This window comes from Nelusetta ayraudi, unplaced genomic scaffold (genome assembly GCF_046127955.1).
Source record: "Nelusetta ayraudi isolate G7.1 ecotype Tasmania unplaced genomic scaffold, CSIRO-AGI_Nayr_v1 ptg000135l, whole genome shotgun sequence".
In the NCBI taxonomy this organism is placed as follows: Eukaryota; Metazoa; Chordata; class Actinopteri; order Tetraodontiformes; family Monacanthidae; genus Nelusetta; species Nelusetta ayraudi.
In genome coordinates this window covers 21,567,280-21,594,000 of record NW_027466185.1, presented here as the reverse complement: position 1 = coordinate 21,594,000, position 26,721 = coordinate 21,567,280, and the positions used below count along the sequence as shown (strand labels likewise).

The 26,721-nt window shown below is 45.5% G+C and overlaps 1 protein-coding gene across 2 annotated transcripts in view; it reads left to right on the top strand.

The window, feature by feature from the left end:
- pou2f2a (POU class 2 homeobox 2a) overlaps nucleotides 1-20,959 on the top strand; it is a 72,553-nt gene extending 51,594 nt beyond the window's left edge. For both annotated transcript variants that reach the window (XM_076011308.1, XM_076011307.1), the window contains 15 exons: nucleotides 4,958-5,023; nucleotides 5,126-5,154; nucleotides 5,640-5,696; nucleotides 7,049-7,255; nucleotides 8,531-8,812; nucleotides 9,896-10,010; nucleotides 10,119-10,210; nucleotides 11,882-12,133; nucleotides 12,233-12,374; nucleotides 13,247-13,395; nucleotides 14,306-14,506; nucleotides 14,623-14,671; nucleotides 16,086-16,236; nucleotides 17,119-17,192; nucleotides 19,116-20,959. In XM_076011308.1, the coding sequence (XP_075867423.1) occupies nucleotides 4,966-5,023; nucleotides 5,126-5,154; nucleotides 5,640-5,696; nucleotides 7,049-7,255; nucleotides 8,531-8,812; nucleotides 9,896-10,010; nucleotides 10,119-10,210; nucleotides 11,882-12,133; nucleotides 12,233-12,374; nucleotides 13,247-13,395; nucleotides 14,306-14,506; nucleotides 14,623-14,671; nucleotides 16,086-16,236; nucleotides 17,119-17,192; nucleotides 19,116-19,492 (2,235 nt within the window). In that variant the 5' untranslated portion in view covers nucleotides 4,958-4,965 and the 3' untranslated portion in view covers nucleotides 19,493-20,959. The remainder of the gene's footprint in view (nucleotides 1-4,957; nucleotides 5,024-5,125; nucleotides 5,155-5,639; nucleotides 5,697-7,048; nucleotides 7,256-8,530; nucleotides 8,813-9,895; nucleotides 10,011-10,118; nucleotides 10,211-11,881; nucleotides 12,134-12,232; nucleotides 12,375-13,246; nucleotides 13,396-14,305; nucleotides 14,507-14,622; nucleotides 14,672-16,085; nucleotides 16,237-17,118; nucleotides 17,193-19,115) is intronic.
- Nucleotides 20,960-26,721: the final 5,762 nt, after the last annotated feature.

Here is a 26,721-nt window from a genome sequence, read left to right as displayed (position 1 = left end):
TCAGAAGTGCACAGCCAGAGCGCTGGCGTTGCGCGTCTTGGCAGCACCAGCGGCTGACTCCACGACCGTCAGGCCATTTTCACTTGCAGTTTTATAATGTGTGGAGTAGTCAACTTTAATCTCGTGTTCAATTTGAACTTTTTGTATATCGCAGGTTCAAAGGTGGCTGGTTTGAGATGCTTCTCAGTATAGAATGTAATTCACAATAGACACAGTGTGGCGCCGTGATTTCTCTTTTCTAGACTGTCTGTTTAGGAGAACATCCGATAGTTATTCCACACTGGCACAGCCTGCAGCAGCACCTCAGTTCCCTAAAGAAGAATACACATACAGGTATATATTCTCATTAAATGCAGCACAATACACCATGTGGACTTTGTAACTCTTAACTGGCCATTAAAATGGAACACAGGGATGCATTGTTTTTGCCTCCCAGACGCATCGTGGTTACACTAAAGGTTCAACTTTAAGGAGCAGAGCAAAATAATAATAATAATAATAATAATAATAATAATGATAATAATAAAAAAAATCTGCAACTCTTGAGATGTGGCAAAATAATTATTTTCAAAAAAAACAGCGCTGTAAGGAACAGTCTGCTTGACGCGTCGCTGGAGCACATTGGGTGCATTTCCATTCCTCTTAGAATTGTGCAAAGCGTAAATTTCACACCAACAAAAAAAAAAACTGGTAATGGAAACAACTCAACTTGGAAAAACCTCTTAAATGTGGCTAAAAGGTTTGGACGCTCTCATGAGGTGGTTTTTCAGATATAGAGGTGTCATGCAAAAGTGTCACGGAAATACTTTTTTTTTTTTTTTTCCGCATTTACACGTCAGCAGGTGTGACGTACGGGGGTCACGTGACCAGTTCACTTCAAGTGAAAATGCAAAATCTTCTGTACCTCCATCCTCCTCAAAGTGGGGTCTCGCCGGACTAGGTTTCAGGAGAATTACGGCTTATGCGCCTTCACACCATTCAATGGAAACACCTGCGAATCACAATTGTACTTTGGTGAAATTTTAGTATCGCTTTTATTTTGCGAAAAATCATGTCATGGACACGCAGCTATTGTAGCATGAGAGAAATATATAAGAAGAGTGAGCCTTCCTCAGAGGGCAAAGGTCATTGTTAAAGTTCTTGTTTTATGACTTCTGTAACATTTTCCTTTTATTAATTTTTTTCTCTTTTTTTTTTCTTTTTACCCCCTCCCCCCCCCCACTCCCTCCACCCCTCCTGCTATTAACTGTGTGTGAGCTGAGATTATGTGTGTCGGGACTATCTTCCTCGCACAGCTATTGCAGATTAGCTTGTTCAAGCCGCTTGTGTGTGTGTGTGTGTGTGTGTGTGTGTGTGTGTGTGCGTGTGTGTGTGTGTTCACTGGTGAATGTGACGGGGGACAGGTGGAAGAGCAGTGTGTGTGTGTGCGTGCGTGCGTGCGCCTCACTGCGAGGCGCGGGGGTGGCCTAAACCCATGTGCCTGACCTCTGACATCCACACGCCAAATGGCACAGGCGAGCCTCCCCGACCCCTCCCTCGACCCCTCCCTCAAACACACACACACACACACACACACAGAAACCCACGCGCCGTCTGTCATCGGCCTCTGACAGGCGTGACGGAGGCGGGGTGGGTGGGCAGCAACGTGGACGGAGGAGGGATTGGGTTGGGGGGGGGGGGGTTGGGTAAGTTTAGGACCCCTCCAGCCATCCTGCCCCCCTCCTCCCATCCCCCACCCCTCTCTCTCCCGCTCTCTTTCATTCCCCCTTTTTCTAATTCCCTGACAGTGACCCTGCATCTCCCAACCCCCCCTCTCTCTCCACACACACACACACACACACACACACACACACACACACACACACACGTGCAGGCTGGCTGGCTGGCCGGCCATGTCAACCCCAGAAGACAGATACATCATCTGCCCAGTGGCCTCTCTTTCTTTCTCTCCGTGCTATTAGCACTGATAGGATGAGTAAGGATGGGCCGGGGAGGGGTGGAGGGGGGGAAGAGGGGGAAGGGGAGGGGTGGGGTGAGGGGAAGAGGGGGTCTTTCTTTAATGCAAGCGGGGGGGCTGCAGGGGAACTGCCCCCGGGGGCGGCCAGTGTGTTGGGACGGCGGTCACTGTAAATTTGACCATGTGGATCCAGACTTGTTCCAAAAACTATACCACAGTAGGGGGGCCGGGGGCGGGTTAATAAAAAAAAAAAAAAACCCTTTGTGATGGTGATGTATTGATGAGAGACTCACAGTGGTGGATGCAGAAGGACACAGATTAACACATTATTATTAAAGCACACCGGTGGCCCGAAAGCTGATCAGACGCGGAAAAATCATAATAAATCTCGGACGTCTGTCTCAACTGGGGCTTTGCTGCCTTTGATTTGCTGCCATATAGGAGGTGGTCAGAGTGGGTGGAAGGGGGGCCGGGGGGGGCACAGCCAGGGGGCTCATGGCCAGTTGAGACGTTACAGGGAGCGATAGTGTGATGGGGGGAGGGGGAGGTGGAGGGATAAAGTGGGGTATATGGGGTACCCCCCCCCTCCCCATCGCATACTAAAAGAACCACTGAGCAGGAGTGTGTGTGTGTGTGTGTGTGTGTGTGTGTTTCATTAATTTAACCTTTATTTTACCAGATAGGTCAATTCAGAAGCAGTTCTCATTTACGACGACAACCTAGCGAAGTGTGTGTGTGTGTGTGTGTGTGTGTGTGTGTGTGTGTGTGTGTGTGTGTGTGTGTGTGTCAGCAGATGCGGATCACAGTATTTTTAATGGTGTGCTTCTGTAAAAATTGTAAAATTGCACTGATATTAGCCAGAGTGCTAGTTTGTCTCCACATGCTATTACAAAAGCGAGCGTCACACCCACATGCACAAGTCTGTTCAAGCTGAAAGTTGACAGTCAAATTTGTTTCCAAACTGCACCAAATGTCTCTCGTGGCTTATTTCACTCTTTTCAATTTCACCATTGAAATGTTTCCTTCTTTTTCCTTATTGATCTGAACTAAAGTAAGCTTTAATCCACAGACAGACAGCTGGACAGTTACCCCCCTTTTTAAAAAAATCTGAATCTCTGCAAAGATTCGTAGCTGTTGCACTTCGATATCCATAATTTGTTTTCCTTATTCAGTATTGTTTTGTTTTTTTCATTTATCAATTTTACAAGTTTGATGACTTGCTCCTTTAAGTGCCTTTTGCAGCAGTTTTTTTTGTTTAAAGAAAAAAACAGGATTGATATGGTCTACTAATATGTACCGCTCTTGGTAAAGCGCTCAAAAAACGCAAGCGTGGATCTCAGTTTCATGGGAAGTGCTGCCACCATCTGCTTACCTGTTGTAACTGCAACCCGCCGCTCACCAAAGGCCTATGAATTTCTATTATCGGCAGGATTTAATTTTTTTTTAAAGGGTTTGAATCACCCCCGATTAAAAAAGGGACAAATTTGCTACGGCAATTTAAAATAATATGCACAATAAATAGGATTAGTTATTGTAGGCAGTATTATTGAAGAAGTGCATTCCCCATTTGAAAATGATATGTATTAAACCTGAGGTTAGAGGAGAAAATAATTATTTGTGTGCATTATAATTTTAGAATAATCACATCATGGACTTGTGAAAACAAACTCAGTGGCCAGTTTGCTGGTGTATCACGTTCACTCACTGCTTTAGTTCTCCACCGTCGTTCCCGTCGTCATGAATCAGGGCGACAAATGTCGTGGTCATGGCTTATTATGGTGACATCACCCGTGGTCTGTAAATTACAACCAAGCTGAATTAAGAAAAAAAAAAAAAAAAAAAAAAAAAAAAAACCTTTCTGTCCTTTTTATCAAAGGCAACGTCCGGCCAGGCGAGCGGAGACGGATGCATTTCAGAGGTCGTCGACCAAAATAAACCAGCGCTTAGCTGCTCAGCGGGTTAAAAGTCTCTAACGTGGGCTTTTGTTCTTTTTTTACGAGCAGCGTGGCAGCACTTGCTGACTAATGTCTGCTGCGAAGGCAATCGCTTTGGCCGCACCAATTACTTGTACAATCCCAGAAGTGGCAAACAAAAGAGCTGATTCTTAATCCCAGGTCCGCAACCTGAGTCAATAAAAGTTACACGGCATTAAATTACAGCACGGTGGTATCATCGCTTTCCCCGGTCGGGCGGCTTGCTTTTGCCGAGCTTTGCGTCTTTAATGGGTCATGTTTAGTTAAAGCAGGCTGAGCCACACATCATCACAACAAATTAAAACGCACTGCAATTTTATTAGTCTGCTATTATTTAGGATTGTATTGTAAAATGATAAGATTATAAAGCAGTTGCGATGTTCTTTCTTCAGTGAAAGAGCAATTAAAGATCGGCGTGGGGTTTGTTGTAAATTGTACAATTTTTTTTTTGTCCCGCTTTCAGTTGCGTTTAAACACCCCTTGACATCATCGATCGGGGTTGAACTTTGACCCCCAGAAGGTCAAGTGCTGAGGGACTTCCCTCTGGTTCAGAGAGCGCTGACCGTTTGTCCCATTTGTCTGTCTGGCCTCCATAATGAGCGAGAGCAGACGGAGGGCTGAGCACCAAAGAGTCGACTCTTCTTTTTTTTTTTGTGGCTCTCTCGTTTATTCAGAAATAATAATAATAGTGAAATGTTGAGTTCCATCCTAGTAACATTTTCCTGTAATTGTAACCAGTTTCTTCTCGTATATATATATATATATGTATATATATATATATATGTATATGAGAAGAAACTGGTTTCATATATATATGTGTATATTTATATATATATATATATATATATATATATATATATATATGTATATATATATATATGTATATATATATATATATATATATATACATATTTATTTTTAGATTTCTTTTTTCTTTTTTTTATACTTGACCATATTTTAACCATTGACATTCTGCCACACTCTGATATCAATTCTCCTCCTTCCGTGTCTTTTGCATTTGTTCCAGATATCAGGATGTCTAAAGCAGCAGAGGAGGAAAATCCTGGTGCTGACTATCCAGGGGACAGTTCAGGTAACTCCATCTGCACTAACGTTAAAAAAAAATACAAATAATCTTTTCTAATGTTTGGCGCGCAACGCTAACGACGCGGTGTTGTCTCTCTGTGTGTTTCAGACTCTGACAGAAACAGCCCCGATGAGCAGGTTGGTTCTTTGCTGTGGAATTTTCCGCTCTGTATTTTGAACTTTCCCACCGCTGTAACGAAGCTGGGCGATCACAGTCGCGGAGAGAGGAGCGAGCCATGATTCCAGTGTGAAATTGGGGTTGAAGCAGCGCGCAGCCTTTTGGGGCCTCCGTCCCGATTTTGACATAAAACCGTGAAGCTGCACGGCAGCGTGTCACTCTCGGTGCAGACAGCTTTCCCCTGTCATTGATGTTTCGATGAATGACTCCAGCTTCAGCCCATTTCCAGCCCCCCTCACACCCCTCACTCCACCCCCCGGCGGGGTGAGAGTTAAGTGTGATTCACCGTCGGCATGTTGACACACATTTCAGGAGGGTGTTTCATCTGATTCCATCATCAGATAATGTTGATTTTTTTTTTCTTTTTTTTCTTTTTATCCCGTCCTTGTGTGTGAACCTTTTTTTTTTTTTTTTCTCCCTCTCTCCCGCTTTGTTTTTGCCACAGGTTCAGACAATGAAAAGCAGCCCCTTCAGCCTCTCTCCCACACTGGCTGGCAGCAAGGTAAGACGGTTGGGGCCGTTGCAATAAATGCCAAATAGTAACTTGCTGCAAATTCCTTTAGGTGTCAACGTGTGGATTTTACGGTAAAATTAGCATTTTTCCGTCCTTCCTACCTCGGGCCTTTCCTGTCCCGGCTTGCGGAGACATTTCTGTGTGTAATGCACAGTATGAGGTAGCGTCGTACGACAGTCGGCGCTCGCTTCTCCGACAAGCGGAGGGCAAAAAAAATTAAATGGCGGCAGCAGAGTGACAGATGTAAAGCTGCGGCGCAGCGGTTGATGGGTAACGACGGGGCCGCAGGTAACGACGGCCCGGGGTCGGAGGTCGGCCGCCGCAGAGTGTTTGTGACACGGCGAGAGCGAGGACCATTGAGTCGTGTCTGCCGGGCGCCAGGAGGGGGCACCGAGGGTTGCACCCAGTCAATCAGGGGGGTTCTGCCCCGTGCCTGTCTTCACTGCCCTCTCAGTCCAACCACTTTCTCTGTTCCGAGCTTCCCAGCTCTTCTCTCTTTGACTGCTGTCACACCTCATCCTCTCCATCTGGAATCTCACTGTCTTTTTCCATGAAGTCTTACGTAATGCTGTGGCTCAATGTGAGTTTTCTGGATATATAAATGTGTGTGTGTGTGTGTGTGTGTGTGTGTGTGTGTGTGTGTGTGTGTGTGTGTGTGTGTGTGTGTGTGTGTGCATATATATGTGGTATTATGTAGTAAACAAAAAAAGTGTGACATAACTTATTTAAAAACTTTATTTAAAAATATTTTAATTTCTTCAAAATAGGCACCCTCATTATTTAACAATGGTTCATGTTTACAATGTATTTATTGCTCATATATTTGAATGTATGTATGTGTATGTGTGTGTGTGTGTGTATATAGCTATAGATGTAGAAATATGTACACACACGTGTTTTATAATATATACACATACCGGTATATAATATTAAAATCTCAAACTATTAGTTTTATGGGACTTTTATATTTCGCCATATTCCCCCAAAGTGAAGTCAGCTGAGCCGTGCGTGGTGCCTTCAGTGACCTCTCCCTGCTTATTGTGTTCCTCACAACAGTGTTTTTCAGCTTCCTCACCGCGACAGCTCCTTTCTCACAACATTGCTCTTGACAGTTTGATGCAGGTTCCGTGTCAAATCTCATATATTCTCACCTTAAGTGTGAAATTGGACACCTTTTTAAAACAGCAGGAAAAAGAAAACGACAACCAGAAATCAGATTGTCACTTGTGGTTGACGGAGGCTGTGCCGTTGACCTCTCAGGTCTGTGTATGTTCAGTGTGTCAAAAGAAAAATCCATTGGCACGAGATTTGACGGGATTTGTTTTGGTGTTTGACTTCAGGGGAAGAGTGACGAGAGCTCCGAGATGGCGCATAGCACCATTGCTTCACCTGCACCTCCTTCCCAACAGCAGCAGCAGCAGCAGCAGCAGCAACAGCAACAGCAGCAGCAGCAGCAGCAGCAGCAGCAGCAACAGCAGCAGCAGCAGCAGCAGCAGCAGCAGCACCATCACACACAGCTGATGCTAGCTGGCAGTCAGCTGGCAGGGGTGAGCCAGCATACGCACAATTTTACACACACACACACACACACACACACACACACACACACATTTTTTGTTGGAAAGGATTCAACCCCTCTTGGCTCTGGCGATGCAGGGTCTGCAGGATTCCAGAGCAGGACTGTCTGGATCAGTGGTTCTCTCACTCACATCTTTCTATTTATGTATTTATGTATTTGATTAGGACGATGCACATTAATTGACATGTCAGCAAAAGAATCAATGTAAATATGCCAGAGTTAGCATAAATGCTCATTTTAATCCAGTGTCCTAAGGCAAATGTTTAAAAATATAGAAAAACAATACATTATATATACACAATATACTATAACAAATTGATTAAAGATGCAAGGGTCTTACAAACAGAATTAGCAATTTTCAGCAATTTTCATCATGAAGTCGTGACCCAAATTTACTCCACAGCACTCACAATCCGCAAAAATAAAAATGCTAGCCCACTTTCTATCATGTCTCAAAAATAAATTATTGAAATGATTGAATTGAATTGTGTCCTGCAAAATAAATGCTCCACATTTTTTATGGAAATATATTCATTTTAAAATCCCTAAAAAAGAAAGAAAGAAAGAAAGAAACTGCTCACGAAGCCGCAACCCAATCAACACAACTCTGCAACCCACCAGTTGAGAACCACTGGTCTATGTCATATACTGTAACTTTGTTACACCTTAGTTCATTTCTCTTGTGTACAGTTGAAACTGCAGCTGCAGAACTACGGCAGCTACAGAGTGTAACACACACACACACACACTCAATCACAGTAAAAAAAAAAAAAAAAAAAGATTTATATAAAGACTCAATTTTGCAGTATCTTTATAATGTGATGTCATTTTATCCGCATGCAGAACCAAACTTTTCACTCATTAAGTTCAGCATTCTACCGCCGCTGCTGCTGTGTGAATGAACTGTTTGGAATGAACCGGGTGTAATTTTCAAAAAAGAAAAAAGCATTTCAAGCAGTGCATACAGTAAGTGCCTAGAGGCGTGACCCTTGCATAAGACCTACAGTAACCTGTACAGTGTTTGTCAGAAATACCTGAGTAACGTGCGAGTCAAGCAAGGGGATTTTCTCGCTTTTCTGGCTCCTGCAAATTACTCCTGCAAGTCTGTTCCCGAAGTCGTTCTTCTGAGCGTTCCTCCCCTCTTACTCTTCCTATTTCTTCTTCTTCTTCTCCTCCTCCTCCTCCTCCACCCACGCCTGCTTTGCAAACCCCCTCGGTCGGCTCTGTGCGTCCTCTCCGCCAGCTCGCCGCCCTCCTGCCGGCCCAGCAGCAGCTGCTCCTCCAGCAGGCTCAGGCTCAGCTCCTGGCGGCCGCCGTCCAGCAGTCCAACGCGGCCCACGCCGCTCACGCCGCTGCCGCCCAACAACAGGCCAACCAGCAGCAGCAGCAGCAGCAGCAGCAACAGCAGCAGCAGCAGCAGAATCAGGCGCAGTCGCAACAGCAGCAACAGTCAACCAAGCAGGAGCAGGCGCTCCAAGCCCCACCGCAGCTGGCCCTGTCGCAGCCCATCCAGCTCACAGCCCAGGTCAGTCTGCTTTGCTTGCACAGCAGAGGCTGAATTGGCTGAATTGAAGTGACAAAGTGCACACGCGTAGCTTCTGTACTTGAGTCGGCTCTTCAGGTATCTGTCCTTCACTTGGGCATCTGGAATTGGAAAAACATGCTTGTTGCTTTTGTGTTTTGTGTAAAGTTTTGAAAAGATAAACATTCTGTGAAAAGTAATTTGCCTATCATTGTCACTGTTGCTTGAAGTGGCGCTATTAGAACTGTTTTCTTTTTTTTATTTCATTTAGTCTTTATTTAACCAGGTCGTTCCCACTGAGATACAAAGACCTCTTTTTCAGGGGAAGCCTGGCCAAGATAGCAGCAGGGGATGAGTTAAAAGTGACAACATTAAGACAGACGGTGCACCATGACACGGACAGACAACAGAACACGGACATACAGTAAAAACACGAGCAAGCCAGACAGCATAGTAAAATGGGCACGGGCAGTAGAGGATCATAACATCATAAAAGTTGCAGACGCAATAAGAGTAATAAGGTCCTGCAGATTGAGACTGCTCTGGAGAAGATTCCAGGACGATGCTGTTGGACTACGCTATGCTGTTGTGCACTTAAATATGAAGGTGGATCATAATCGAGAGGGGGATTATTTTAGGACCGTTATTATTATTTGGTCGTATTGTTTCAGCGTACCTCGGCTTTTGGGGTCGTTGCTCAGTAGGTTTTCAGCACAGGGAAAGAAGAAAATGGAGAAAACACCATTAGTTGTTGTTATTAAAAGTGCCACCATCCAGTTTGGTTGTGCTGCAGTTGAAATAGATGAATTATTATTGAGAAGATCAAAGCTGTTAAAAAATAATGCTCATGTGAGACGTCTGGTAACAACTTTTACTCATGTGTTGTTTCATTGATGGCAAGAAAAGACCTTCTCCTTTAGTACATTTTACAACCTGTACTTTCTCACTATTACTCAAGTGAAGGAGTTGAATCAATACTTTTACCTTGACCAGAATTTTATTTGACACAGGTAAACATAATTTTACCTGAATGCATCGTGTGAATACCTTTGCCCCCTCTGAAGTTTGTCGCTCTTGTCACCGCAGGACATCCAGCAGCTGTTGCAGCTGCAGCAGCTCGTTTTGATGCCAGGCCACCCGCTCCAGTCGCCTGCCCAGTTCCTGCTCTCGCAGCCCACACAGGCGCAGCCGGCGCAGCAAGGTGAGGGCCACCGCTGTCCCGCCCTTCAGTCCGAACGGTCCTCCTTCTTTCTCCTCCTCCTCTTTGCGTCGACCGTGAACCGATGCTTCCTCTCGTTCCCGTCGGCAGGTTTGCTCTCCACGTCGAATCTGATCCAGCTACCTCAGCAAAGCCCAGGGGGGCTACTGCCAACCCCTCCTCGCCTGGGACTCCAAGCACAGGTACAAAAGCCTCCGTCTGGATCTGTGAACCTCCATTTTCATTAAAGCAACACAAATAGTGTGTGTGTATCAATTAGCAAATGTCCACATGTCTCTATGCAAAGTGGGACAATTCTGTATTTATTGTGATTAAAGATTATAAGGTAAGGTCATGGAAAAGTTTTGAAATTCTGTCAGTGAAAATGAGTGGGGATCCCTGTTACATTCAAAACCTAAGTCCTTCCTGAGCAGCGCTGACTTAAAGCGTTCTCAGTCATTACATGTGCTTGGTGCTGAATGTTTATTTTTTTCGTCTTGACTTGACGTGACTTTAAAAAAAAAAAAAAAAACATTCATACGTCCCGGAGGAAAGTGTGCGCTTGCGCTCGGGAACCGCCGTACGAGCCCAACCCTCCCACATCAGACAGATGTTCGGCCCCGGCGGTGGCAGCACCTTTAATTGTCCTTTCAAATGGTTGTTTGGCGAGCGTCACAGGAGCGTCAGACTGCTGTGCGCGGCGCCGATGCGTTTACCTCAGGAGGAGGTCGAGGCGGCGGCTGGATGCGGCGCCTATCGGGCGACAGACTCTTTTCATTACCGGCCCAGTTTCCCTCCAGAGGCCCTGTTGATTTATGGTGATGCATTCACGCTCGACTCAAGACTATTCACCTTGTGTCGCCAGCCTCCGTGTTGCAGTAACACAATGCATGAATGCATCCCCACACGCCCCAGTGGCCCGTTATAGATTTTACATTAAAGTGCGATAAAGTCGCGTCGGACAAAGTGTCAGGCGTTTCCTGCTCGCTCGGCCGTTTTATGCACGGGGGACGAGGGATGCAAATAAGGCGCGTTGGAGCTTCGCTTGCATGCATGATATCCGCTCAATTAGCCGAGAGGGTCGACTTCCTGCCTCGATGTGCCCGGCCCTTCCTGTTGTTGAGGCCATCTGGTTTGTTTTCTAATATTCTCATATTAAATTCACAGCGTTGTCCGGTTTGGAATGAAGATTTGACATTATTCTGTGTGCGTTCGGCCACCTGAGGTTACATTTTCATTAAGTCAGAATCAGAATGCTTTATTCATCCCCAAAGGGAAAATTATTTTTCATTGCAACTCCAACTAGAAATATGGAGCAAAGGTAGGCAGTTAAAGCAATAAGAAATAGCAGCCATTAAAAAGGGAAATGAAATTAACGATACATAACTACACTACCAGTTAACGGTTTGGACACAACCTATGAATTTAGTGTCTCTTCTTTCATTCTCATAACTATTGACATTGCAGTTCCTCTCTGAAGGCATCGAAACTACACATGAACACACGTGGAATTATGTAGGAAACAATCAAAGAGTAAAAGAACTCAAACACGTTTTATACTTAAATTCTTCAAAATAGCCAGCTTTCATAAAAAGCATATTTAGAGTAACGTGTTTTCTTTGCTGCATAATTACACATATCTTGCTCATATATTCAATGTCTTCAATATATCTGCGTATGTATCAGAATGTCTACAGGTTTACATATGAGATGAAAATGCCTAAGGTGTGTCATTAAACATGAAAGTGGGTGAAGTGTGTGTTCACAAGATGATGACCTCTCACAAGTCAGTCTGAATTAGTTGATTTACATCTTTGGGGATAAAAAATAATTGTATTCATATTAATGAAAAATGTTTTTGTGTTTGACCACAGAGGGAGAAGAGCAGCAATGTTGTGGCCGCTGGAAGCAGCAGCGGCTCCGTGGTCGGCGGCGGCAACGTTGGCGTGGTGACGTCGGTGGGGGCGCCCACCTCCTCCAGCGCCACCATGGCTTCCTCGCTGGCGTCGGGACTGACGCCCGCCGCTCACGCTGGCCACATGGGGGAGGAGCCAAGCGACCTGGAGGAGCTGGAGCAGTTCGCCCGCACCTTCAAACAGCGGCGCATCAAGCTGGGCTTCACCCAGGTCATTGTCAGCTTCTGGGTTGGAGTGCTTGCCGGAGGTTGGGGGGAGTGTGGGGGGGTGTCTCGCACTCGTTGCTCACGCTGTTCATCTCTCCACCAGGGGGACGTGGGCGTGGCCATGGGCAAGCTGTACGGCAACGACTTCAGCCAGACCACCATCTCCAGGTTCGAGGCGCTCAACCTCAGCTTCAAGAACATGTGCAAGCTGAAGCCGCTGCTGGAGAAGTGGCTGAACGACGCAGGTAATCGTCCTCGACGTGTGCGCAGGAAACAGGATTACAAGAGAAAATTGGCCAATAATGGGGAGGGAAATTTGTTTTCATATGTAAATAAGACATAAACTGGCACAATGAATTGAGTCAGTCTGCTGGATAAAGGCAATTTGTCCGGCAGATTGATCATTTTAAAATGCATTTGCTGGGTTTATTATGTATTACTTTTATTAAATCACATCTGGTTTTGCTCTTGAGGTTATGATCAATTTAAAACTAAATTATATATAGTAAGCATAGATATCATTGTACTTTAAAGTACGAATGAGGATTAGGGCCACAGGAAGAGAAAAAAAATATTATAGGAAGGAGATTTTTATTTAGGTTTTCATTGCGAGTTGTCACTTGAAATGTCATGAATAAAGTAGAAATTTCATGAATAAAGTAGAAATTTCATGAATAAAGTTGATGCAAATTAAGTGGAAATTTTGTGAATAAGGTGGATGGTGGATTAACCCAGTTACCCACAATAATCAATAAACTGACAAAAATGCAAGTACTCCACTAGACTACCACGCAGAGCCTTTTGACTTCATTCTTGACTTTATACATTGACATTAATTGCAAAATTTCGGTTTTAATCACGAAATTTCGTCTTTTTTACGTCAACTTTATTGTCAAAAAAATTCGACTTATTTCTCGAAAATTCAACTTTATTCTCAAATTGGAAACTTGAAAAAAAAAATTATATTTTAATTTTGTGGCCGTATTTCTCTTCCGTATAAAAGTGCCATTATTTTCAACACCATTTTTTTTTTTAACACCATTTTAAATCTTTCGCCAACTGTCGCCGTTTCGGTGCTGTGTGTCTTCATCTGCTTTCCTCGCCCTCTCTGTGGCAGAAACCATGGCAGTGGACAGCATGCTGCCCAGCCCCTCCTCCCTTTCCTCCCCCATGCTGGGCCTCGAGGGTCTCCCCGGCAGACGCAGGAAGAAGCGAACCAGCATCGAGAGCAACGTGCGGGTGGCTTTAGAGCGAAACTTCAACGCGGTAAGAAATTCACTTAATCAGAAATGATAAATGAATGAATGACAGATTTGATTTTTTTTTTAACAAGTATACAAAAACAAAAATCATGTCTTTTCATTTTACATATGGGGATACAAAGTTTAAAAAAGGATAAAACGAGAAACGACATACAATGAAAAAAGAAGAAGGACACTTCTTTTTTTTTTTTTTTATTCCTACCCCTTTTTAACTATTCATCACAATTGATATAATTGTGTTCTATTCTATATATTATTAAACATAGAGAACACTGCTCCCACTGGTGTGCAGAGACAGACTTCCACATAAATAACAGGGCTATACCAAATCATGTGATGCCATTTTATATTACCTTTCGTGCATGCATATCAAAAGTTTGGACTCATCTTCTCAAGCAAATTTTTTTTTTTATCTTTGCAACACTGCAGATAGATACTGAAGACATCAAATATATGAGCAAGATATATGTAATTATGCAGCAAAGAAAAACATGTTAAGAAACTCTAAATATGCTTTTTATGAAAGGTGGCTACATTGAAAAATTGAAATCTAAAACGTGTTTGATTTATTTTACACCTTTATTGTTTCCTACATAATTCCATGTGTGTTCATACATAGTTTTGATGCCTTCAGTGAGAAACCGCAATGTCAATAGTCATGGGAATGAAAGAAAAGACCTGAAATGTCCAAGCTTTTCACGGGTAGTGTCTGTGCCAGCAGTCCTTTGAGAATAAAGGCACTCAGAGCACAATAACGTCATTTGTATTATTCAAACTTTGACTCCGTCTCTCCTCCTGATGACCCACATCTCTCAGTGCAGCCGCCCAGTGCGCTGCAGCCGTCTCACTCGTCGGCTCCAGAATCCATTTCTGCCCTCATCCGTCTCACATGCCCCCTCCCCCACTCTCCCCAGAACCAGAAGCCTACCTCGGAGGAGATCCTGCTCATGGCCGAGCAGCTCAACATGGAGAAGGAGGTGATCCGTGTCTGGTTCTGCAACCGCAGGCAGAAGGAGAAGCGCATCAACCCGTCCAGCAGCACCACCCCTCCCCTGCCGAGCCAGACCTCCTCACCCGTCATGACGCACAAAGCCCCCTGCTACAGCCCCCACATGGTAAACCCGCATCCGCAACCTGCTCCATATTTGCCTCGCAGATGTCAAGAGTGATTCCTGATTTCCTGATTTCCTTCATTTCTCCCCCCCCCACCCCCTTCTGTCCCGCTGCCCAGATATCGAGTCACGGTCTCTCCCAGGTCACCACCAGCCTCAGCACAACAGGTGAGTCGGAATTGCTGTTTGCGCCCGCGTAGCATCTCGTCAATGGGTAATTGAAGGTCAGCGCCTGCGATTCTTGACCCGTGCCTCTGGTAACCCGGGCCGCAGGAAGATTAAACCTGCTCCTGACATTATTTGGGGGGGGGGTTGAGACACCCAAGTGTCGCGCTTTGCCCGGCGAAATGATGTCCTGCATGAGATCGAAGCCGAAAACAATGTTTTTTTTGTTGACAACGACGCGGAAGCTGAGCGCCCATCTCGTGTTGTTTACCCCCTTGAATCGCGGCTCGGCCGCGTGATTTACAGGCCTGGGGTTTCTGCGGGGCTTCGCAGATATGACAGATGTGCTGACAGGCAACAAACACAGTGGAGGAATTTATTGGCCCGTTGCGTCGAGGCGCGTGCTTTTCCGTCCCCCTCGCGATCCGTAACCGGACGGCTGAAGTGTACTAGTTCCAGTGAAACCTGTGAAGGTCCAAAAGTCTGGAATGAGACGGAATGAAAGCTTTTTGGAAGAGATTTAAACGAAGGAATAAAAGATGTGATTTTTTTGAGGTGTGGCAACTGAGAAGTTTTGTTTTACGTGCATAAAACCAACCACCGCCTTTTACACCACGGCTTGTAAAAGCCGACAGAAGAGGAGTTGGGTGAGTTCAACACGACCATCCAGGAGCTCAAATTCTACCCAGTGAAATTTGGCCAGTACTTCAGAATGTACGTGGGACAAATTGAAGGATCGCTCTGTCAGCTGGCTCCACGTTTGCAGACAGAGAGAACAAATTACCCAAGTTTTGATGTGACGTCATCGACATGCCAACGTCATTTTGATTGGTCAGAGGTCCAGCCGTTTCGCCTCCAGAAAATTCGATACAAAAGCGAAAAAATAACAGCCGCTTTTTCACTTCGCAGAAATTCGCTGCCGGTTTGTAAGGTTCCGTTGACTTCAATCGTTTTTTTTGTTGTTGTTTTTTTTTTAAAAAAAAAAGGAAATTATTCGCCTTGCAAATTTGCTCCCGTTGTGTGAGGACCTTTATTCTGAAAACCACTGATAACAGTTGAGGATTGAAAATGAGGAACTCTCTTTTAGTGTCTTTAGTGTACGTGTGTATTGTGTGTATGTGTGTATTTTCATGCAGCAGTATCTGATGTGTTTGTGTGTGTGTGAGAATGTGAGGAAGTTCTGGGTTTCTGGTCGGGTTGGATTGGGTGGAACTGGGGAATTGATTTGTGATTTATGATTGTAGTTTTGGTGTCTGGGCCGCTGTTCATAAGCTGTAGATTGTAGCTGCAGCTTCTGGGGAGGGAGTCCCGTTTTTACAAACAAATATTACTTATATTTGTGTTTTAATTGATTTTTAAATTAAATTGAGACTGAAACTGAAACTGGCTGTAACTGTGCCCCCTCCGTCTGTCTCAGGTGCCGGCTCCTCGCCGTCCGCATCGTGCGCCATGACTCCCATCAGCGCCGCTTCTGCAGGCTCCGCCTCCTCTGCTGTGACCCCCCCGCCCCATCAAAGCACAGCCAGCCCCGCTCCGTCCAGCATCGGGGCCCACGGGCTCAGCTCCGGGTGAGTGTCCAGCCGTTTCACGGCCGGTCGACGCGCGTTTGCTGCGCGGCCAATAAAAATCGACGATATTGTAAACCCCCCACCCCGTTGTAAAGCCACTTTTACTGCAGTACTCCGAGTGCGATTGTTTACAAGGGCAGAAAGCCGCGGCCATCCAAGAGGATATAAATGATCGTCAATCACACAATCCCCAACAATCTTATTTCGTGACGACCACTGAAGAAAAACTGTTGATTGTTGATGAAAAACACATGTGAGAATAGCATCTGATGTTTTTAGTATGTAGTAGTCATCACATTTAACAAGTGGGATACAATACAGAAAAATATTGAAACACTGAACAATCAATAATCAGCACGTTGCAACCACAAGCACATTAAAAACCGTTCTTTTCTTGTTCACATGCGCTCATTTGCTTCTAACTGTGGAGTCACCCGATGAGTTTCGTCTTTCACCTCTCGTTTGTAGTCTCCTGCACTGTTTGACGTCTCAAGCTTTCGTCCTTGCACATTTTTAAGATGTCTGTAGCGTGGAGCTGCACAGGTGTGTCGGCCTGCCGCAGTACCAGTGTGACTGCACTTCCGACAGCGGAATCTCTGGCATGCAGGCCGGCACAGAAAATGATTCTTTATTGTTATGGGGCTGCTCGAAGCAAACGCATATAAAAAAAAAAAAAAGAAAAGTCGATGAGACAGCACAGTATGTTGTAAGTATGTTGCAGGGCTGGAATTATTTTTACTGAACTGTCCTTCTCTCTGCTTGTGTGAATGCTTGTGTGTGTGTGTGTGTGTGTGTGTGTGTGTGTGTGTGTGTGTGTGTGTGTGTGTGTGTGTGTGTGTGTGTGTGTGCTTTGCGTGAACTTGGTGCCCGTCCACGTTTCAGGAACACAATAATGGGAGTAAGCACAGCGATGAACCAGGCTCTCATTGGCACCAATCCCTTGGCTACCATGAAAGGTGTGTGCGTGTGCGTGTGTGCGTGTGTGTGTGTGTGTGTGCATGCAGGCCGCCCCCCTCCGGCCCATAGAGTCCTCACCAGCCTCCGTCTCTAAAGACCACTTCCCATTTCACCCTTCATCCATCCATTCTGTGCAAAATGAATCCCCCCTCGGAGCCACTCGCTCCTCTTCCTCCTCGGCTCTTTGAATCACTCAGTATGGTGAAAGATTCCATTTCATTCCCATACAATGGCCGCGCTATTATCACACAGTGACAAGAGCCCCCTTATGGCAAAGCTTAGGGAAGCCGAGTCAGCTTACCCACCCAAACAGTCAAAGAGGCACAATCCCACCCGGGCGACACAGGCCCTCGGAAAAAGAAGAAGAAGAAAAAATCCCCCTCATTGAAAGCGAGGATGTGCCGCCAAATCAATTAAGCATCACAAATAAGGTTCAGCTTTGAATCCTTCACGTCGGCGCCAATTCAGGCCTACAGGCCAGACTTCTTCTGGGCTGCGGACACAGACACGCAATGGAAACTGCAGCCGCGGCACCGGAGGAAGTTTCCGGGCCCCCGAAAGACAGAATAATGAAGGAAAAAATACCAAGGGAGTGGCCAGAAAGTAGGACTTCTGGTGGGGGTGCCCCCAAGGGGGGGACGTGGTTCTTATTATCATCAGTGTTTGCTGTCGCTGTGCCGTGTCGGCGGATTAGCGCGTCGCTGAGAGCTGGCAGGCCGAGGAGATGTGTTCCGCTCCTGACCGCTGGACAAGTTATTCTGCCGCGTTTGCTGTTGCACCAACAGTCGTCAATGTGTTGCGTTAAAAAAAAAAAAAAATTGAGAGACTTTTTAAGTCTGGAAACAACTTTTCGGGTGGTTTTGTCATCAGCAGTGTCAAGGGTGTGCTGGTTGTGCTCGTCATCGTGTGCTCCACATCATTGCAATTCACTTTAAAGGAACAGTTCACCCAGATAGTTTTTTTTTTCCTAAAAAAAAAAACAAAAAAACAACCACATTATTTTCCATTTCTTTTCTGCACATAAACACGTTTTAAAGGTTCCAAAAAGAAAATGATAATGATGATAAATTGTCACAAAGGGCACTGTTTGTTGTGCCATCTGAAACCACTTCCAAACATGCAGGAAGTGCAGCAAAGCATCATTTTGCTTGTGCTAAATCCAGACATTATTTTTGGGAGGCTTTAAACACAGGGCTAAATGTTTTTTTTTCTGGATGCAGGACCTCCGCTGGTCTGGACTTTGTTTCGTATGATTTTTAATTGTTTATTTCTATCGTTCAGACACATCTGCTCGTCCAAACTGGACTGTAAACCTCCACACATAGCATCAGTGTACCATCGTGAGTCTATGATCCCCCACATCAGTGTCTCTCAACCTTCATTGAGCCATGGTGCACTGTTTACTTTAAAAAAAAAAAATCCCATGCCACACACACCAACAAAAAATATTTTGAAAATGACACTTTTAGGCCTAATACTGACAATACAGTCTCTTGATTCATTTACACCCACTCGGTGTGAAACCTGGGTCTGTTAAGATGCACTCAGAGTTGATAACAGGCTGACGCGTTCCTTTTAAAGCACAGTCACTCCACAACGGAATGTTGTTTTCTTTTAGACGAATAATAAAACGAAGTGAAATTGCATCATTTCTCACGATACACTAGCAGTACAGAGGTGGAAAAACCCTGCATTTCATCCACGTCTTTCTTCCTCCTTTACCCTTTTTCTCGCGTCCGCTCCGCATTTCCCTCGTTCGGTCCCGACCCTCCACTTCCTCCGCCGACCCTCGTCTCCTCATCTTCTCTGTCTTCATCTTCTCCTTCACCCGTGTGGATGCCTTCATCCCTCCGCATCTTCTCTCCTTCGCCTCCGTCCCCGCTTCGTGCTCTCACCCTGTCCTCCCTCTTGTCCCCCTGCAGCCCTGGCGGCCAGCGGGGGTCAGTTGCCCATCTCCGCCCTGGAGGGGGCGGCGGGCCACATGCTGCTGGGTGGGCCGGGTGCCGCCGCCGTGCCCCCTTCCCTCCGTTCCTCCCTGTTCCTCAACCGCCCGGCTCTGCTCCCCATGGTGACGGGCTCCATGGCCACCACCTCCACGGCCACCATGGCCCTGATCAGCGGAGGCGGCGGGGGTCCGAGGTCCGCCTTCTCCCAGTCTCCGCCCCCGAGCGCCGGCGGCCTCATGAGCCCGACCTCGTGCCCCGAGGAGGAGTCGCCGTCTCCCTGCTCCAGCCCCGCCTCTTTCTGCTCTTTCAGTGAGGCCTCGCCGCCGCCCCTGGGGGGCGCCATGGCCGAGTGACTGCGGACGGACGGCCCAAGCGTCCTATCAGAGGAGCCGGTGGAGAAGGAGGAGGAGGAGGAGGAGGCAGAAGAGGAGTGTTAATGGAGCTTTAAATCTAAAAATGTACAACCTCGCCTTTCAACCAAAGCCATCTCTCCGTCCGATCCGTCTCCGACTTTGTCTCCGTCCCTCCGTCCTGCGTCTCCCCACCCACCCCCCCGCTGAAGTCTTCTGAAGCCAAAAATACACACAGACGGATGGGGGGGGGGGGGGGGGGGCAGCGGCAACGACGGACGGAGGAAGAGTGAGGAGGATGAGGAGGATGGAGAGAACTTGAGAACGGAGGGGGAGGGAATGTGAAACCAAATAATAAAATAATAATCCGCAGCTGTAGAGGAGGCAGGAGGAGTGTTTCAGCTCAGCTCTTCGGCTGGAGAGTCAATGAACTCGCTGAGGATGAGGCAGGGATGAGAAGAAGAAAAAAAAACTGTGTGACAAATGGGAGGCTGAGAAGAAGGGAAAAGGAGAGACTTGTTTAACAAGCTCGGAAGGGTCGCGACCGACTGAACGAGGGAGGGGGGGGGGGGGGATGCCAGAAGAGACACACACACCTGACAAAGATGAAAAAACCAAAATCTCCAAATACCAAAAACTGAAGACCAAAAAAAAAAGTTGCTTAAAAAAAAGAAAAAACTTAACGGAGAGAAAAGCTTTAGTTCTCAAAGACTTTCTGATCTGTGCGGGATCAGTCCGCTTCTCCATTTTCCGCTCCGAGTCCAAACATTCTACATTTCAGCAAGGATTCTTTGTGTTCTTTTCTTTTTCCTCATCTCAGATCATCTATTTTTCTATCATTTTCTATTTCTCACGTTTCTTGCCAAAGTTTTGCAGGTTATCCCGCGTGCAGGATATCGACCTACCTCTTCACATCGCCGCAGCAGACGCCGTTTGTTTTGTCTCGTCCCAGGTGGCAGGCGGGTGGAGTTTAGCGCCACGAAAAAAATGCCACGACTCTCGGGGCGATTCCCGACCGTGCCTGTCTGGCACGCAAATAGAGAGACCCCACCTCCCCTCCGAGACACAAACGTCGCAAGATCCCGTTTAAATCAGGTCAACAACTTTGCTTTGAAAAAAAAGCAACAAAAAAAAAACCCACGACCTTCAGCGACTTTTCAGTATCGTTTTCAGTTGAGGAAGATCATCGCCATCGTCACGTTTTTCTTGTTTTGTCGCCTTGCTCGATGACGCTCTCTGAAGGATCCACACCACCACCACCACCACCACCACCACCTCCTCAGGCAGCTTTGTTTTGCCTCTCTTTTATTTGCTCTCATCCCGCATGCCGCCACCATGTCATCCCTCCAGACTGCTCATCCCACCACCAGACAGTCGCTCTTGGATACCAAAGCATTGGCGACGGCGGCGGCGGCAGCGTCTCCGGATTTCGCCCGGGAGAAAAGTGTCCAGACGAACCCCTCAGCAATGTCAAGTGAACAAAAAAAAAACAACTGAAAAACACATGTACACACACACACACACACACACACACACACACACACACACACACACACACACGCTGCAAGTATTAAGAGTGAGTCCAAACCAAAAAAAAGAACAAAAGAAAGAGGTGAAGCACCGGCGTTCCCCACACCGCCCCCGAACCACCACCACCACCACCCCTCCCCCCGCAGCCCCCCCCGCCCTCCATCCCTCCATCCCTCCGTCCCACCTGCCCCTCTCCTTTGTCTCCAAAGATCAGATCAAAGGGCCAACGGGGGGGAAAAAAAGAGGAGGGGGGGCTAAGAGGAGGAGGAGGAGGAGAAGCGGACAGGAGCCGAGAGGAGGAGCCGCCGAAGCTGCTGCGGGGCGGAAGAGAGGAGCAGAAAAAAAAAGAAAAGGAGGTGTGGACCAAATAAAAAAAGAAGAAAGACGGAACAAAACCAAAAAGTAAAACCAAAAGAAAAACCAAAAGCTACTTCTACTGCTACTAGCTCTGCACGAGCGAACTGAACCGCAACGAAACCAAATACAGACCGAAGGAGGACGAGGAGGAGGAGGAGGAGGAGGAGGAGGAGGGAGGGAGGTTGAAGGAGACCCCCCCCCCCCCATCCGTCCGCCTGCACGTCCGTCTGTCTGTCTGTCTGTCTGTCCAGTCTGTAGCTGTGATTGCTGTCGTCGTACGGACAGACGGACGCCCGTCCCCTCCCGCCGTCCTCCGCCAGCGAACCTTCGCCTTCGTTCTCACCCGGATGGATGAAATATGAAATAACCTCAACAGACTGTAACTTTTGAGAACATATATATAAATATATTTTGGTTTTTATTTTTTGTTTTTATTTTGCTTTCCATCGTGTGTCTGTTTATGATGTATGGACTCGTCTCGTTGCTTTCTACTTATTCTGCGGCGGGGTTTGGGGGGTTATGGGAGGGTCCGGGTGGGACGGCCGGCCTTTATTTTTTCATCTCTTCTTCTCTCTTCGGTTGCTCTCTCTGGGCTGTGGATGGCTTTTTAAGTTTGTTTGTTTTGTTTTTTTTTTCTAATATTCATTTCACTTCCTGGTTGGGAAACGCCTGTGAAAATGTAGCTTCCAAGTTCTGAAGTTCTTCTTTTTGAGTTTGTAAATCCAGAATGTCGTCGAAAAAGCCAAAACTGAAAAAAACCAAAAGCTAAAACTTTTTAGAAACACAACCGTACCAAATAGAACAACCAAACCAATGCACAAGTTGAACGAGTGACTCAGCCGATGTGTGTGTGTGCGCGCGCACGTGTGTGTGTGTGTGTGTGTGTGTGTGTGTGTGTGTGTGTGTGTGTGTGTGTGTGTGTGCATGTGTGTGTTGGTATAAAGTGAGTTATTCTTCATGCAACCATTTCAAAAAAAAAAAAAAAGACAACGTAACGTGTTGGTGAACTTGTTGGACAAACATACTGTACATCAGGTGCTCCACAGGAAAAAAAAAAAAAAACTCTTCTTTTTAACCTGGGCCTGCTGTCACATTGTTTCCCATCACGTCTCTCAGCATTTTTTTTTTTTTTAACATGAAGCAACCATCACCTTGTTTAAAGCCAATTCTCACCTCAAAATGAGCAAGAATACCAAAGCACTGCCTGACCAAGACAGAAAACACTACATAGGTGTGAGTACTGAGACGAAAATATCGGCACCCACTGTACAATGTGGCCTCTGCTCAACGGATGTTTTCATGCAATGGAAAAAAATAATAATATTTTAAAGGCATTCAAAGCATCGCATGAATGTCACACTGCATGTTTCCTGTTTTTTTTTTTTGTTTTTTTTTTTGTCTGGTTGTTTTTAGACGTGAAACGGCAAAATGAGGCATTAATAAATTGTGGACGACTAGGCCCAGGTTGGAAAAACAGAGTGCGTCCACGTTAATGAAGTCCGGAAGGCAACCTGTGACGAGGAGGCTAGGGAGAGAGAGAGAGAGGGAGAGAGAGAGAGAGAGAGAGAGAGAGAGAGAGATCTGGGGCTTCCCAGGTCTTCTAGGTTAAAGGCTGTGAACTTGTAGAGGGAAAGAATCCTTTAGTTCTTATAGTTTTCTTTCTAGGGGACGAATAATCTGCTGAACTGCTCTTACTTACTTGTTGATGTTTTTATTTCAAAGCTGGGACGATGACGGCCGAAGGCAACGACTTAAGAACCAAAAGCTTTAAAACAAAAAACTCTTTATCTTTCGTGGGCTCTTTGTTGGGTGGAAAAGTATTTGTATTTATTGTATGAGGTGCTTGTGTGCTCTTTGGGGTGGGGTCGGGGCTCAGAAAAGGTCAGTTTGTATTTTATGAATTTCTTGGTCTTCACTTTGTTTATTTATTGATTATTTATGTATTTATTGAATTCTATTTATGTCTTTCTGGATCTTTGTAATAGTTTTTTCAGGGCTTGTTGTGAGGCTTGTGTCTGCAGAGGGGGACTGGGGTGGGGGAGGGGCTGTTCTTGAGATCAAGACAAGAAGAGAAGGTGCCAAACGAATGTTTCTTTTTTTTTTTTTTCCCAAAGAATAACCAAACCTAAAGACTGTTGTAACCCGAGACAGAGAGCAAAAGAGGCAGGGAAACTGTGACGGAGGATAAAATGCTGTGTACAAAATTAGCTTTGTAGATGAAGTTGCCCCTCTACGACAAGGAACCTGTTTTTTCCCATGACTGATTTTGAACAAAAAACATTTCTGACGTGTCATTAGAGAGCAGAGACGTTTTAAACCTTTACACTTCATCAAACGCATGTGCAAAGACGGCTGCAGACGCACTGTAGCCGTTTGCACGTGTGCTGCTTTAAAGCCACACTTCTGTGCTAAGTGCTAAAATGCTTTTGTCCGGACAACAAGAGACGGAGAATCTCAGTTTGTGATCATGTCATTGTCATCGCACCAGCTGATATGCAAACTCACTGACGGTGAACAGGCTTATTCACAACACGGTTAGCGCTTCTGGTGATATAACTTGAGCATTTTTAACGTAATTTAGCAAAACAAGTGAGCTACCTCTCGTCACAAACGGCTATGTCCAACTTATCAGCTATTGTTTTTTTTTTTTGTGAATCTCCCTCGTTGAATATGTAGCGCTAACGCAAGCACTCCAAAAGCCTGAGAATATACATGTTTTCATCATTTTTGAACAACTACAAAAGTCAAGTCTTATCGAAAGGTGTCACAGCATATCGCTTGCTACAAACAACCAACGCTACGGAAGCGCATTGCATTCACTGGATAAAAAAAAAAATTAGGCACCTCATCACGTAATTACGAGATCCTGATCTCGGAAATACGAGACGAGGTGCCTAACAAAGTTTTCATCCAATGAATGCAATGTGCTTCCGTACAACACCAATGCCATTTACTTCTCTTTTTCTCGTCAAACAGTAGCTAGTAATTTTTAAAGACAGGTAGTGTGAACTCAGCGCATTGATTCAACTGTAACGTTTACGACTAGCCGGTGCAGCCAAACCAAAGAAAGGAATCAGTGATGGGGAAGTGAACATGTTCGGTTGCTGACAGTCCACAGACCCGGTGGCTCAGTGGCTCCCAATGTGTGTGTTTTTTTTTCCTCTCTCGTCGTTTGAAATCCACTATTTCAGCACCGTCCGTTTGACTTTACCTCCGTTCGCATCGCTCCTCGGCTCTCTGAAAAAAGCTTTCTGATCCCGCTTGGCGGGGCGGCGGGGGGGGCTTTAACTCATACCTCTGATAACTCTGATGACAAACCAAAAAGACATTCAAGCTTTAATGACAAAAAAAATAAAGTAAATAAATAGATTTAGAAGAAGAAGATGGAAAAAAAAAAAGAAGACATGACTTGTCAGTACTCAGGAGCGTGGGATGTGAAAATGGCCCCGGCAAGTTAGTTTGACGGAGAAGCTATTTCACAAACCAGTTCTTCAAAGGCTTTAAAAACCGACAGAATCCACCCCCGCGTTTGGCGCCACGCCGACAACGTGGTTTCGCCCGCGTGGTCCAGGGAAGGTGTGCGTGCGTTAAAAACTGCTGTCGGTGGAAAACAATTTTTTTTTTTTTGTCGTCGTTTTTTTTTAGCTCCTGTTTTTTTTTGTTTTTTTTTTTAGCTCTTGTTTTTTTTTGGTTTTTTTTTTAAACGTCGTGCTAATTTGCGTGTTTCTCCCGCGGCAGTGCAGCTCCGTGTGCCTGTGTAGTCTGTCTCTGCTGTGGCAGACAGAGAATAATACCAAAGTTAAAATGACCACAGTGAGACGCTACGCGACAAACACACGCTACATACTCGCACACACAAACACACACACACACACACACGCGCGCGCAAACACACACACGCACACACTCACAGTCGTTCCATTTGTAAATATGCATTCAGGATGTTAGGAGCTAAAACTAAAGGTGTCCATCGCCTGTTGTTAATATGAAAACACTGTCGGATAATAAGAGCACTTCAGGCCTTGACAGTTTTCTACTGTAGTTCTTCTGTGGCTGTGAATGTTCATTTTATTACTATGCTCAACTTTCCAAGTCACCGTGACATTAAAGGGACTCTCTTCATTTATTTATTTATTCATCTTTTTGGCCTTGAGAACACAAGACGTAATAACGAAAGTGCGGGGGGAAAAAAATGAGAATGACTTCAGCCAATATTGTTTGCCCCCCCCCCTCGTGTTCGTGTCCCTTTATTTAGGAGAAATTTAAATGAGACATTTTATTTTCTATTTTTTCTACAATGCAGCTTAAATCCAAAGGTTAAGAGGACAGCAAAGATAGATTTTACCGCTAAAGAAAAGAAAAAAAAACCTCAATAGTTAAAACCAAAGAGCTCCACTGTACCTTCTCACCTTGATTTTCTTTTTTCTTGGCATTGTACGACGCCCACATTTTTCTAAATGGCTGTAAGCTCCAAAAATAATTCCATAGGAATCACCAAGTGATGACGACGACGACGACGGTGGTGATGGTGATGATGATGAACATAATAGAAGTGTTACCTGTTTTTTGTATCCCTTTCCTTATATGCTTAACTATGTGCTGTTTTTTGACCTCGAGGCTCTTTCTGTCTGAGTTGATTCTATAACCTGATTCTGTTGGAAACGTTTGGGTTTGAAACTGTTCTCGACTGTCCCTTAACTCATCGCTATCTGTGTGCCTGTTGTTTTGGGGGGCCAGGGAAATGGGAGGGGTGGGATCGGGGACAAAACAAACCTGTAAGTGTTAGGAATAAAGTGCGAAATTTAGACCAAAGTCACCTCCTGCTTCTGGTTTTTATTTTTGTGTCCGTAGTTTACCCAAATGAATCCGGCAAAAAACAACAACAACAACGCAATGAAGAATACAAAATGAGTGAATGATCTAAGTGCACTTGGAAGCGTTTAAATTGTTCATTCAACAGTACATCATCAAGTATTGCAACCTTTGATTGCTGCAAATCACTTCAGACTCTCTAGAAAAAGTCCCGAATGGAAAATATTTAACTGTGAGGTTATTGGACAAACCTCCTTCCTTTCACATTTGAAATGGACCAATGGACAAAATGGATAGTCTGACACTTCCTGTCGGCCTGTCGGGGCGGTACTGCACATCCCATGGCTACGTTTAACAAAACTCTTTCACAAAAGGTCTTTACGATCGCTGTCCTCTTTTTAACACTTCAGATGAACCACTGCATTGACCACGCCCATTTCTTTGCCAGCGACGGCCACAGTACCATCGACCACTTCAATTCAGACACTGATACGTGTACGTAATGCTTTCTGAAAGCCATTCAGATCGGAGCT